Source organism: Erpetoichthys calabaricus, chromosome 6 (assembly GCF_900747795.2).
Source record: "Erpetoichthys calabaricus chromosome 6, fErpCal1.3, whole genome shotgun sequence".
Lineage (NCBI taxonomy): Eukaryota > Metazoa > Chordata > Cladistia > Polypteriformes > Polypteridae > Erpetoichthys > Erpetoichthys calabaricus.
In genome coordinates this window covers 152,975,761-152,989,205 of record NC_041399.2, presented here as the reverse complement: position 1 = coordinate 152,989,205, position 13,445 = coordinate 152,975,761, and the positions used below count along the sequence as shown (strand labels likewise).

The 13,445-nt window shown below is 35.3% G+C and overlaps 1 protein-coding gene across 2 annotated transcripts; it reads left to right on the top strand.

The window, feature by feature from the left end:
* Positions 1-3,442: 3,442 nt before the first annotated feature.
* Positions 3,443-12,465, top strand: LOC114653603 (tubulin beta chain-like). 2 transcript variants are annotated; one of them, XM_028804005.1, is made up of 5 exons: positions 3,443-3,499; positions 3,923-4,031; positions 8,644-8,754; positions 11,405-11,474; positions 12,333-12,465. In XM_028804005.1, the coding sequence occupies exons 1-5, from the start codon at positions 3,443-3,445 to the stop codon at positions 12,463-12,465; spliced, it is 480 nt and encodes a 159-aa protein (XP_028659838.1). The 2 variants fall into 2 exon arrangements, with proteins under 2 accessions (XP_028659838.1, XP_028659837.1); XM_028804004.1 differs by having other exon boundaries at positions 11,405-12,465.
* The last annotated feature ends 980 nt before the right edge of the window (positions 12,466-13,445 follow it).

Below are 13,445 nucleotides of genomic sequence, written 5' to 3'. Positions count from 1 at the left end.
GCTATGAGGATTATGTTTTTCAGTTTCTCCAGTGCCTTTAACACTGTTCACCCATCTCTGTTAAGGGGTAGGCTCAGGAATATGGATGAGCCTTATGTGTTCTAAATAACACTGCCCAGGAGACTGCAGTTCATGAAGATCACAAACTACAGTATATGTCTGATGAGGCTGTACGCAATACTGGAGCACCACAAGAAACACCAGCGTCACCCTTTCTGTTCTGTGTACGCCTGTGACTATAAGTATAAATCTAGCTAGTATCACCTGCATACATTTTTTGACTATTCTTCACTTATGTGGAGTATTGTCAAGGGGAGATGAGACAGTGCATAGGAGTCAGGTGGAGACCTTTGTTTCATGGTGCAAGGGAATTATCGACAACTTAACATTAGCAAAGCTAAGGAAATGGCTGTTGACATCTACTGCAACAGAAGCCTTACAATCCTTGGAGAGGATATGGAGGTACTGCACTTCTACAAGTACATTGGGGTCCATATCAATGACAAGCTGGACTGGTCTGCTAACATTGAACCATTAGATAGATAGACATTATACAAGAAAGGGCAGGGTAAAGCCAATTTTCTTTAAAGGCTGTACTTCTCTAATGTCTGTAATCTTTTACATATTATATAATTATGTAGTAACCAAGATGATTTTTTATTTCTTTGCCATGGTGTGCTTGGTGGGTAACATAATTTCTAGAGAGGCCTGCAGAACCAACAAGCTGATAAAGAGCAGTGTCAATTATTAGACACACTTTTTATCCACACTAGGTAGCAACAAAGCACAGAATAAAAAAAAACATTGGTTATTATAAATAGATTAAGTCCTCTCTGTGGCAAACTGTCAAAGAGTAATTTACATCATTGGATTATAAAATGAAATAAAATAGAAATATGTTAGAAAGTGTTACTCCTTCAATAGGCCTTTATAGTGATACACTGTGAATGTTTCATTTATCTTGAGTCAAGCCATAAATATAATTTCTCTGTGTGAAGAGCTATGTTTTTGTAAGAGTTTCTTGGAGGGAGGGGGGGCAAACAAAGCATAAGGTAAGTTTCTCTATTTATTCAATATCTATGGAAAATTATAGAAAATAAACATTGGTTAATATCATAAAAAATGGTTAACTCCCTTAAGGATGAATCTTATGTAGATATATAAGAAAGTGATCTATCAGTTTATTTTAATTGCCATTGTTACTGTATTTGAGCAGTAATTGTATTTTCAGCTCTCCAGCCAACGTGTCCCCCCCCAAGACCAAATTTCTGCATGGTAGCTCCCAAAGGCTCATAGAACATCAGCTGCTCTTGTCTTCCTCAGTTTACGCCTGTGTGGAAGTGGCAAGTTAGTAGTGTTGTTTGTCTGAAGTCATCACAGACTTAACATTTTTGATTATTTGTTTTTCTTTTCAATCTGATAGAATAAAACACATTCAGAATTTTGCAAAATGCATAAGCAAGCTTTATTTAAGATATGGTTCTGTTTGGTATAAATATTTATTGATTTAAGCTTATGATAATATTTTATTGTAACCATACAGATACTCGCTTTACTGTGAGAGACACTGAAATAAAGACACAACTGGAGAACCAGTGACTTTGGAAGATCTTCAGTTAAAAGGATAAGTAAGTTTAATAAAGAAGACCAGTAAAGAAGTCTCCTTTTTACTGTAGATACAAAACCGTTTAAACTATCATGAAGAACTAATAAAGTAAAATTACAATTAAAATAAAGAAGTTGAACATTCATTTTACTCAAAACTCCTAATTTACATGCCTATCAGTAATAAATTTCCCTCTCTGACCCCCTTAAAAACTGTAACTCCACTAATTCAAGCTATTTTGTAATTCCCTCATATAATGTTGATATTCAGAAAACGAAGATAAGTTTTGAAGTAAGATTGTTATAGTTACTGAAGAATATCAAAGTGTTACTTGTTGATTAGCATGTTTGTTCATTTTCCTACAGAAAAACCTTTTTAAGGACACTGACTTTCATGTCAATGTTATATTACGCCATGTAAGACCAAGTAGTCGCAAACACTCAAGAAGTTGAAGTTTTCCTTATTAGAGCTACCTCCTGTGTTTTCCACACAGAGTTGTACTTCGGCTGGAGAAAATTTACAAAAATACCTTTCAAAACCAAGACATGCATAATGAGGCGATGCCATGTTATGTATTGATAAAGATATTATAACATTGACATAACTGTTTCTGCCTTTTTTAGATTACTCAATTCACACTGAAATAAAAGTAAACTAAAAAGTTTCTGATGGAATAAAGTACTTTACCATGTAACCAAACTCCTTGTATTACTAGGTCAAAAATATACATAAATGTATATAGCATTGAAACGTTGCATTCCTCAATGCCTTATTTATGCCACTAGACAATTTATTGCTAAATAATAGCTGTAAGTTTATTTTAGTATTAATAATGTACATATACTGTATGATGCACAATAACCATATCCATATGCATTTAGCTCAAGTAATGAGGCAAGGCTCCAACAAAACTGGTTGGTATGTAGTTTATACTATCTTATTGGAAAGTAATTCAAGTGGTTAACGGAAATCAACAGAAGTTATATTCCTTCCAACTTTTTCGTGTAACATAGCAAAATCAGTTTTGTCTTTACAAAAGTATTAAAGCTAGCCCATGTTTTATAATTTAATCTTGTATGTTTTCCCAGTATGTAGCTTAGTAGGACAGTGATTGATGCTGCTACCTCATGGACCCCAGAGTCTGAGATTAAATCTTGACCCAATCACTTTCTTCATATATTTTCTCTGTGCACTTCCTTTTACCTTATCTTTGCATCTTATCTTATTTTAGTGGACTTATGCTGATTTATTTTTTCTCATGCTTGCATGCGTTTTTCTCTGGATACTTTTTTATCCTTGTTATTGTTTCATCTTATATGAAATGTTGCATATATTTTATTTGCCTTTTGCTGATTTATTTTTTAATTTTTTTGTACAAAATGGAGTACTTTTTATAAATAAATTCATAAAAAGAAAGATAAGAAAAATAAAAAAAAATTATGGAAATGTTGCACAAACGTTTATAGCCATAATGTGCCTATTGCTAACATTGTTATATTTATTGCACTCTTTGCAGCAGTACTAATTTATGTTTCAAAAATTTGTGTATTAACTGTAAGGTCAAAGTATTCATTTTTTACTGTGTTGTTTAAAAGCATTTAAACAACATCATTTTTTAATGTTACTTATTTTAAATCCCCAAGGTACAATACTGACAGATTTCAGAGAATTGTTCAGCTTTGTCAGAAAAGAGGGTCCATTTCTTCCAACCATTCACAGGAGTTCTGGCTGTTTGACTATAGGCTGAACATCTAAAACTGAACACAGGACACACAGGTGTTCCAAGCCCATTTTGATTTGAGAGATTAATCTGAAAGGCACCAAAAGTTGTAGACAATGCGTGAAATTGTGCACATCCAGACAGGTCAATGTGGAAACCAGATTGGTGCAAAGGTAGGGCTTGATAAAGGGAAAACATAATTTAGTTTAGTTAATATTAGCATATTATCTGACCACACCAAGCTGAGGAACATTGTCAATTATTATTTTAGTAGTTCATACTGCAGAGTATTAAAAATACATTTTTTCAACCTTTAACAGCAGATTTATTACTTTCTGAATGTACTACGTTGATATCTGTGAAACTTAAAAAAAAAAAAAAGTTTTTAAAGCTAATCAGTTTTTTTAGCTCACTACCTTTTTGCATGTTGTGTTTAATATCCTTTAAGTATAATTTTTAGTCCTTTTGGCATTTTTATATAACATAATGTTTATCACCTTGTCATTAAGACATACCTTTCTAACTTATTGAAAATATTTCAAATGTTGTAAATAACATTGATAATTATTGTAATATGTAAATTTTTTTCATTGCAGTTTTGGGAAGTTATTAGTGATGAGCATGGTATAGATGCTACTGGTAGCTATCATGGAGACAGTGATCTGCAGCTGGAAAGGATTCGTGTTTACTATAATGAAATTACTGGTAAATTATGTCACCAACTGATTTACTCATGTAAAATTAAAATGTATTATAGTATTACGTAATAAGCTGTACAGAATCATTTAAAATCAAATGCATGAAATAAAGAGATAAAGCTCATTTAGTTTCAATGCATAATAAAATGTAGATTAATATATATGACAGGCATATTAAAGGCAACATTTCAGGAACAGTGCCACATATACAACTTGTGATGACTGACATTTACGGTATAGTTCATTTTACTGATCATATTCTGTAGAATTAATATTTGGTTACGATTTTGGTCAGTCATATTTGTTGTGTAGTACTATGTTATTCTGTGTGTTTAACTTAGATTAAAAACTTATTTTAGTAGTTAATTCTCTTCAACATATGCCTTATACACAAAGTCCTATTGTTGAAGTGCAGTTCATGTCAGTTCAGTTTATTATTATATGCTGTAGCTCCCGTGTCAGAACAAATTTGTTAAAGATTTACAGCTAAATTCAGAAACAGAAAATAGTAAACCATATATTCGCATATGTACACAACAAATCTACATATATAGATAGCCAACCATGCAACATTTACTATATAGCCTACACATCTACTGTATATAAATATCCATGGATTAACTTGAGGATTTTTATACTTTTAATTTGAAAAGTGTTGTTCTCATCTGTTACATGTTGGGCTGATATATTTTTCAGAGGCTGTGTGGTTGTATTTGTCTCCTTATGAGTTGTATTTTACAGTATATTTTACATAGATAACACTCATGGTCCATAGAGTTAACTAAATTAATTATTGCGGGACCCTGAGAAGATGTAAATCTCCCTTCTGTTTGAATTATAGGAATACTAGTCAAATAGTAATTGTAGAGCCAAATTTGTGCGGAAACCTTGTGAATCCATAATAATAGTCTGGTTGAACATGTAATGCAAACAAAATTATACATAATCATATCTTTATTGAATATACAGTAATGTTAAATATTCAAGGTCAAGGACGTAACATTGTGTGAAAATGTAAAATAAATATTTTAAACCAAATGCTTTCTTTAATTGCTAATAAGAAGTGTGCAGTATCTAGGAGGTATTTTCACACATTCTTTTCTTTTATACATCTTCTACATGGTGATCATGCCATAGTGTTTAAGTGAGACTGTAGTCAGAACTCTGACTTGGATATTTACTTTTGCGTTAGAGGTCAATGTTTAGCTGTTTGACCCAATTACCTTTTAGCTTCATGTGACAGTGACAAAGAAATGCTCTGTTTCTACAACATGAAACGTATTTTCTTCCAAGTGATTGCAAGTCACCCAAGCTACAGCTTTAATCCGGTCTGAAATTTTGATCCTGACCCAAAGATAGCCTGAGAACATTTTGCCCAAGTCTGACTCAACCTAGCCCCAAAGTATGAATCTGAACCTGACAGTAACCTGACATTCTATTAAAACCCAGGCCAAAATCAACCACTTCCAATAGTAGACTAAATAAAACCATACATTCCAAATGGAACCATTTACCCAAAGTCCAGATTTAGCCTAAGTCTATGATTGTTGTTCAACGCTCTTTCCATTCCCAATATTGAAAGGCTTTAGTCATTCTCAAATGCTTGTTACACATGTGACAGTACTGGTCAATATCATCACTGCACTCGGTTGTCTTTTCATTTGGAATCATGGTAGCATTTTGCAGCTTGCACAGTCATACTCTGCACTATATTAAGTGACTTCCAAACTTCTGACAAATGACCTTTTGGCAGCATTAAGTAAACTGTACTCTTCTGGGTCAATTAATCCATTTTTGCATGTGTGTTTACCTAAAGACCTTGGTGCAAACAATGTTAGTGACTCTAATTTGCCAGATATTTGTTTCAGGTATTAAAAGTTGGGCCAATGAATCATGAAGGAATAAGATTAGGCTCAAATTCTTCAAGGAGATGATGGTGGTGGTGGTGTGGGGAGGGGGGGGGGGGGGGGGTGTTTGGATTGGAGAGGCAGGAGAAAGTTAGCATATGAGAGCCCGTTAGACCCAACCCAAGTCCGGCATATATTTGTGACATTTGAAAAAATAGGTTTCTGTCAGGATAAGGCAGCCATCTCAAGCTCTAATCCCAGCTCCAACATGAAGGTCTTTAAAACTACGTCAAAGTTGGAAGAAGGTTCTGGTGTGGGTATTTGGTGTCTTGTTATCTTCAGATATTGTATTGTGTTGCTCCAGTAGTGTCTTAGAACATCCAGATAGTTTTAGGAGAGTTGAAAGGAACAGATTTTTTTTTGCTTTTATCCGAGAGCAGTGGTCCTATGAGGTAACCCATGCACAGTAAACCATCTCTAGTGTATTGTACACTTTGGCTATTACCCCAGCACTGAACAGTACACTCTTACAGGAAAGAGTACATATTTTCTTTCATCTACTTAAGCACCATCTGTCTAAATGTGGTCTTTATAAATGCATTTTTGAGCCCCTTCCAGCTTTATGACCTTCAACAATTCTTCCTTTGACATTCTCTGGAATCCCTTTCCATCAGGCAAAAGTTTGCTTCAACAGTCCTTTTGGGATTATTAATTTAAGGGTTTACCTCTTAGTTTCATGCCTGAATGTTAATTTATGTTTTGGAAGGCTTGGCTACTCTCTTTCCCAGATGTTTGTGTAATTTTGTCATCCTTGACCATGAATATTCAAATAATATCTCTGTAAAAGATGTACATGTTGATTGGCACATATGTAAGAATTATACTGAACTCTGTATACATGACAATAATTACCAACAAAAGGTTAGACAATTACAATTTAGTGTGTGGTGGTTAATTATATTGTTATTTTTTCTTATTATTATGACTGATTGACAAATCAACAAAGGTCTAAGGGTTCTTAGATTTTTCTTGCAACTATACACTAATATGATGACATTGCCCTGACGTCCCATTCAAAGTTGGTGTCTGACATGTGCTCAGAACTGACTGGATAGCATTCCCTTAGCATGCCAGAACTTTGTAATAGAATACGTATATTATGAATGTGAATGGGTGAATTTTAGGCTGAAGAACACTTTATTACCAAATTTTTTTATGTGTAGTATAAACCCTTTTGGGCGGCACGGTGGCGCAGTGGGTAGCGCTGCTGCCTCGCAGTTGGGAGATCTGGGGACCTGGGTTCGATTCCCGGGTCCTCCCTGCGTGGAGTTTGCATGTTCTCCCCGTGTCTGCGTGGGTTTCCTCCGGGCAAGTCCAAAGACATGCAGGTTAGGTGGATTGGCGATTCTAAATTGGCCCTAGTGTGTGCTTGGTGTGTGGGTGTGTTTGTGTGTGTCCTGCGGTGGGTTGGCACCCTGCCCAGGATTGTTTCCTGCCTTGTGCCCTGTGTTGGCTGGGATTGGCTCCAGCAGACCCCCGTGACCCTGTGTTCGGATTCAGCGGGTTGGAAAATGGATGGATGGATGGATAAACCCTCTTTCCCCTCTTAATTTTTCTTTACTGGAAATTCACTGTTACTTGTCTCAAGTATTTGGCCAATAATTTAGTTTTTATAGTAGTGTAATATTTGGTTAATCTTATTAATCATATTCTACATCTAATTAAGAACAGCATATAGGATAAGGCAGTATGACAAATAGTGAGAGAGGATTTATTTGCTTGTGAAATATTTAACTGTAATGTTGATCAGAAAATGAAAAGTCCAAACAGGATATTCTAATTCACTTACTCTTAGATATTTACCAAGTCCTTTATTTTGTTTCCTACATTTTAGCTTATGAAATCATTTATTTTACTGAGCCAAAAACTTCCTTCCCACTAATTTATTTTGTTCGTGCTTATTTTGTATTTAAGCAGACTGGTGTAGGTACATTGTGTACCTTGATCAAATCTCATCTGTGTGTCTTATTAGATATTTACCAAGTCCTTTATTTTGTTTCCTACATTTTAGCTTATGAAATCATTTATTTTACTGAGCCAAAAACTTCCTTCCCACTAATTTATTTTGTTCGTGCTTATTTTGTATTTAAGCAGACTGGTGTAGGTACATTGTGTACCTTGATCAAATCTCATCTGTGTGTCTTATTGTTTTTGTTTAACACAAAACATAAAAGCTCCAAACCAGAGGAAATACAAAAATATCAGAATAAATGCCCTTTTGTGTATAAAGTACCACTCCTCTACTTAGGTTTTTCCTGATTTACTCACCCTTTTGTTTTCCAAACTCTCTTCATCTTTATTTTTGTGCTAACACACCATCATCATTTATTTCAATCATGATTCCACTGACCACTCAAACCTGGCTTACACTGATTTTCGGTTCATGTGATTAGTCATATTCCTTGCATATGAGGTGAGTTGTGACTTCTTCTAAAATATTTAAGATATATATACAAAGTAAGGTATCCAAGAACCTTACTTGGTTCTTCTTCCTTGTGAATCCCTTTTTTACAATATACCACCAAAATGATTCTCACTGTGCCAGGCTCACAATTGATTTCTCTTAACAACAAGTCCCAACTGAATAAACCCTTGTTGCTCTGTTGAGTTATTTCTTGTTGGAGTCACTCGTATTGGTCAGAGTAACTTCTGAAATAAAGTGACCTCTCTATTTTTATATGGCTGCAAACCCCTGTTTTTTCTCTCCCACAGAGTGCAAATATGTACCCCGTGCTATCCTTGTTGACCTGGAACCAGGAACAATGGACTCTGTCAGGTCTGGACCATTTGGCCAGCTTTTTAGACCTGACAATTTTGTGTTTGGTAAGCAATATGAAACTCTTAATGGATATCATCTAATTTTCATTTAACCAGTGTTAATTTTGTTTCATGCAGTTTTCTTACTAATTAGTAACAGTGATGTATATTTAACTTTAAGAATAAGATAAATTCATGTTTGAGTCTTAAAAACTTCATTAGGTAGGAAGTCTCATCCCCTTGTCTGTCTAAAAGTACTCAGGAATTACTTCCTTCCTTCTTACACATGCTATTCAATCTCAATCGCTCATTCTCTCTTTCTTTCTGTCCCACTCTCCAAACAATGCCAGATGAGAATTTGCCTTCATTCTGTTCCCACCTCTAAGCTAAAATGAGCCTCTGGGCACAATGTGGCATTCCCAGTTCTGTGGTGACCCTATTTTGACTAGAGAGACACTAGGTTAAAGTTTCTTCTTATGGCCCCTGATCCTTCTGTTAACTTAAAATAGCTGCATCTCCGGGCTGTTCTTTTAAAGGCATAAGAAGCTGTGTGTGTCTCTCTGTTAGCTAGGAGGTGTTATATTTATATCCACCTGTGTGCCCTTTAAAGCCTGAATGTAATCTGTCTTCCAGAAGTGTCAGGACTCACAATCTAAAACACTTCTGGAGTTTGCATTACAGAAACATGATTGTTCCCTTCCTTCCCCAGCACTGTAATGACAACATTCATCCCTAGGAGCATATGCTTTTCTCTCTTTCTCTTTCTCTCTGTCTCTCTCTCTGCTATAGGCTACCATTTGTGTTCCTTTTCTACCAACATGCCCTTTGTTTACCAAACCATTTATCAAATTTTTAACTTCATTACGGGTCACTACCATCATGTATTGAAAGTGACTAACCACCCATTAGTTACCGAAGTTTAAGCAAGAATTACAAGGTACAAATGAACTAAAGGTGAACATAAATAGTCAAAGTAAAAAGCTAATGTACCATTCTGAAACTTCAAACCTAGTCAGAGTTGTGACAAACCTAGTCAGTCCAAACCTAGTCAGAGTTGTGACAAAAAATAAGCTACACCACTAGGGCTTTGACTTTGCAGATTTAGGGTTCTTTCTGTTTGATGGGGTTACCTCCTCGCTTTGTCAACCAACCATCGCACATGCACACTTTTATTCTTATTTTCATTGTTTCCTTCTCTACCAGTGAGATTTGACTAGCGTCCAAATTCTAGACTCTTTTGCCTGTGGTTGATTTTTGAATGAATTTGCAGTTAGTTACAGGGTCAAACCTGGGTCTACACAGTTTCGTAAAAACTGGATCAGATGCTTTTTGGTAGCCCCTTAAAACTAATGCATCCCTCAACTGTTATCTGCACTTGATGAGCTGATTGTTCAGATTCTTAGGCACCACCCTCTCCCAGGATCCTGTGTAACTTGTAATGAATATGGCTACTGCCTTCTTTTCATCTAGAAATAAACTGATCTCCTGCTAGTGCTCAGAGATTAATTCACACTATGGGGGAATGTTAGCCTAGAGTGCCTTTGTGTTCCTAGAGGATTATCTTCCATGGCAGCTGTACCCTAACAGTGTCCCTTGACAACCTCCATCCTCATTTATTAACATTCATAAAAGTACAGTCTTTCTCAATAAATAACTCTATCCTGCTCTATTCACTATCGGCCTGTACATAAAACATATCAGTTTATAGCGCATCTCACTAAGGTAACAGAAACAGCACAGACGTCAGACATTAACATACTACTACATACTATTTATGTTAAACTTAATACAAGATGCACTCATCGTCTGCCTTCTATAAATAACTATGGTCAATCAAAATGTTTCCTGCTCTCCTCTCCAAACTTTCCTTATTAACGCAAGTGTAATAATCAGTGCTGAGATAGTGGATGTGTATTATATTTATTGAGTATTTGTGTTGCATTGTCTAATTATGTTAGATATTATATATTAAACAGCGTATTGTTTTAGTATTATGGTTCTAACACTAAAACACATTCTTACAGAATATGTGTTTGTTGTATGGAAGTAGTTCTTAATTCAGTTCATTAAAAATTTAGTTTAGTTGCAAATACATCTCTGTTTTCAATTAAATGCTGCTCTGTTTTTTAATGGTGTAATGAACTGATAGATTGATGGAGGATTTGTAACTTGCCACATTGTTGCACACTGTTTTTATCAAGAAAATAATAATATATAAGTGGCATTGCATTGTTGAATAAAAAGTATCTTTACATGAAAGAAACAGAAGAAACAGAGCTTTTTAAATGTGAACATAGTCCATTACAAGGTAAATATCTCAAGACAAGTTCCAGAGATGTTTTTAAGATTAAATGGCACAGCAAAGAGATGATAGCACTTCCCTGGTGAGTTAATAATACAGCTTTATAGAAGCATAACTAGAAAATATGCAATGTTTGTATTAGTGCATTTTTATAAATTAGTAACATCCAGATATTTTAAAAATACTAGCATTTTACACATTCAAAACATTTTTCATACTCTCTTTAAAATGAATATCTGATGAACACAGTACAAGGTTGCATCATAACCTTTTCTGCTTCATGCAGAAGACAATTTAGAGGTCTATTTGAGCTTATTATAATTAACACTTTTCTTTGAATTGTAGAGTTAATGCTAAATATATATGATAATTATGTATAAAGCAAACTATGAGTAATATTGTTTTCTACTTTAGGTCAAAGTGGAGCAGGCAACAATTGGGCCAAAGGTCATTACACAGAAGGTGCAGATTTAGTGGATTCAGTAATGGATGTGGTAAGGAAAGAGGCTGAGAGCTGTGACTGCCTGCAGGGATTCCAGCTCACCCACTCTCTCGGTGGAGGGACTGGTTCTGGTATGGGCACTCTCCTTATCAACAAAATTCGAGAAGAGTATCCTGACCGCATAATGAATTCATTCAGTGTCATGCCATCACCAAAGGTTTCAGACACTGTGGTTGAACCTTACAATGCAACACTCTCTGTGCATCAGCTGGTGGAGAACACTGATGAGACCTACTGCATCGATAATGAGGCCTTATATGATATTTGCTTCCGTACACTTAAGCTTACCACTCCAACTTATGGAGACCTCAATCACCTGGTATCAGCTACTATGAGTGGTGTCACAACCTGTCTTCGCTTTCCTGGCCAACTGAATGCTGACCTACGGAAGCTAGCAGTCAATATGGTGCCATTCCCTCGTCTTCACTTTTTTATGCCAGCTTTTGCACCACTGACTAGCCAGGGAAATCAACAGTATCATGCCTTAACTGTGTCAGAGCTAACTCAGCAAATGTTTGATGCAAAAAATATGATGGCAGCATGTGATCCACGGCACGGAAGATACCTGACTGTAGCTGCAATATTTAGGGGCAGAATGTCTATGAAAGAAGTTGATGAGCAGATGCTCAACGTCCAAAACAAAAACAGCAGCTACTTTGTAGAATGGATTCCCAATAATGTGAAAACAGCTGTCTGTGACATCCCACCACGAGGCCTCAAAATGTCTGCCACCTTCATTGGTAATAGCACTGCAATCCAGGAACTTTTCAAAAGAATTTCTGAGCAGTTTACTGCCATGTTTCGTAGAAAAGCATTCTTGCACTGGTATATCGGTGAAGGAATGGATGAAATGGAATTCACAGAAGCAGAAAGCAATGTGAATGACTTGGTCTCGGAATATCAGCAATACCAAGATGCAACTGCAGATGAGCAGGGTGAATTTGAGGAGGAAGAGGTTGAAGATGAAGTTTAGATATCAGAAGTGGTTTAAAATACTCCAGTAAATAAAAATACATTGCAGTTTTTTAATGCTAAAAATCAACAGTATTATGGTAAGTGCTCCTGAACCTGGTCAAACACTGCTACTGCCATAGGGGATTCTGAAATTTGATTTTATATATATATATGTGACAACAATATTGTACATATATTAGCTTCCACAACATTATTTTCACATTCAAATCAAATCTAATTTTATTTGTTAAGTACAAATTATACATACAGTAAACGATTGTTAAATTATAAGACTGTGCATTTAAGAAAAACATAAAAGGAAAACAATAATTCATGACTTAATAAATACTAAAAATCATTATGTTAAATGGATGCAATAGCATACATTAAAACAGAATTATAAAATATGTGATAAATAATAAATAACAACTAAACAACAATAAATAATATGAGAGTTAACAGTGGGGCATCATGTAGTTCTGGGCACTTTCCTCATTCAAGATTCAGATAATCTGAACTAGTTTTCAGGCAGTGATAGCGTTTTCCTGACCATAGCACAGAGAATTTTTAGTATGGCTGGTATCCAAGATAATTTTCTTTGCCCTTGTCCAACATTTTTGCAGATGCTTCTACCATCTTTTACCTGTGACTACTGAAAGTGTGTGAGAAGCAAAGCCATGTGCAGATAAACAGTGCATCATGCATGTTCAGACTACAAAATCCATAACTGTATCCTGGTTAAGGGTTTACATGGCCAAATTGCCAGGTTACTTGCAGAGAAATCTACATGTGGTTTACCTGGTTTCTTTAACTGAAATAAGGGTTTTACATGACATTTTAGAAACTAGGTTTCTGTGAATAACCAGGTTATTAATGTGCATGTAAACGGGTCTTGTTAATACTAGGCTTGTATAAAAATATTGGTTTAATTTTTGTTTAGACAATATGATGATGATTCTTGAAGTCTGAATCTCTACCCTGCTCAATTACTATATGTAG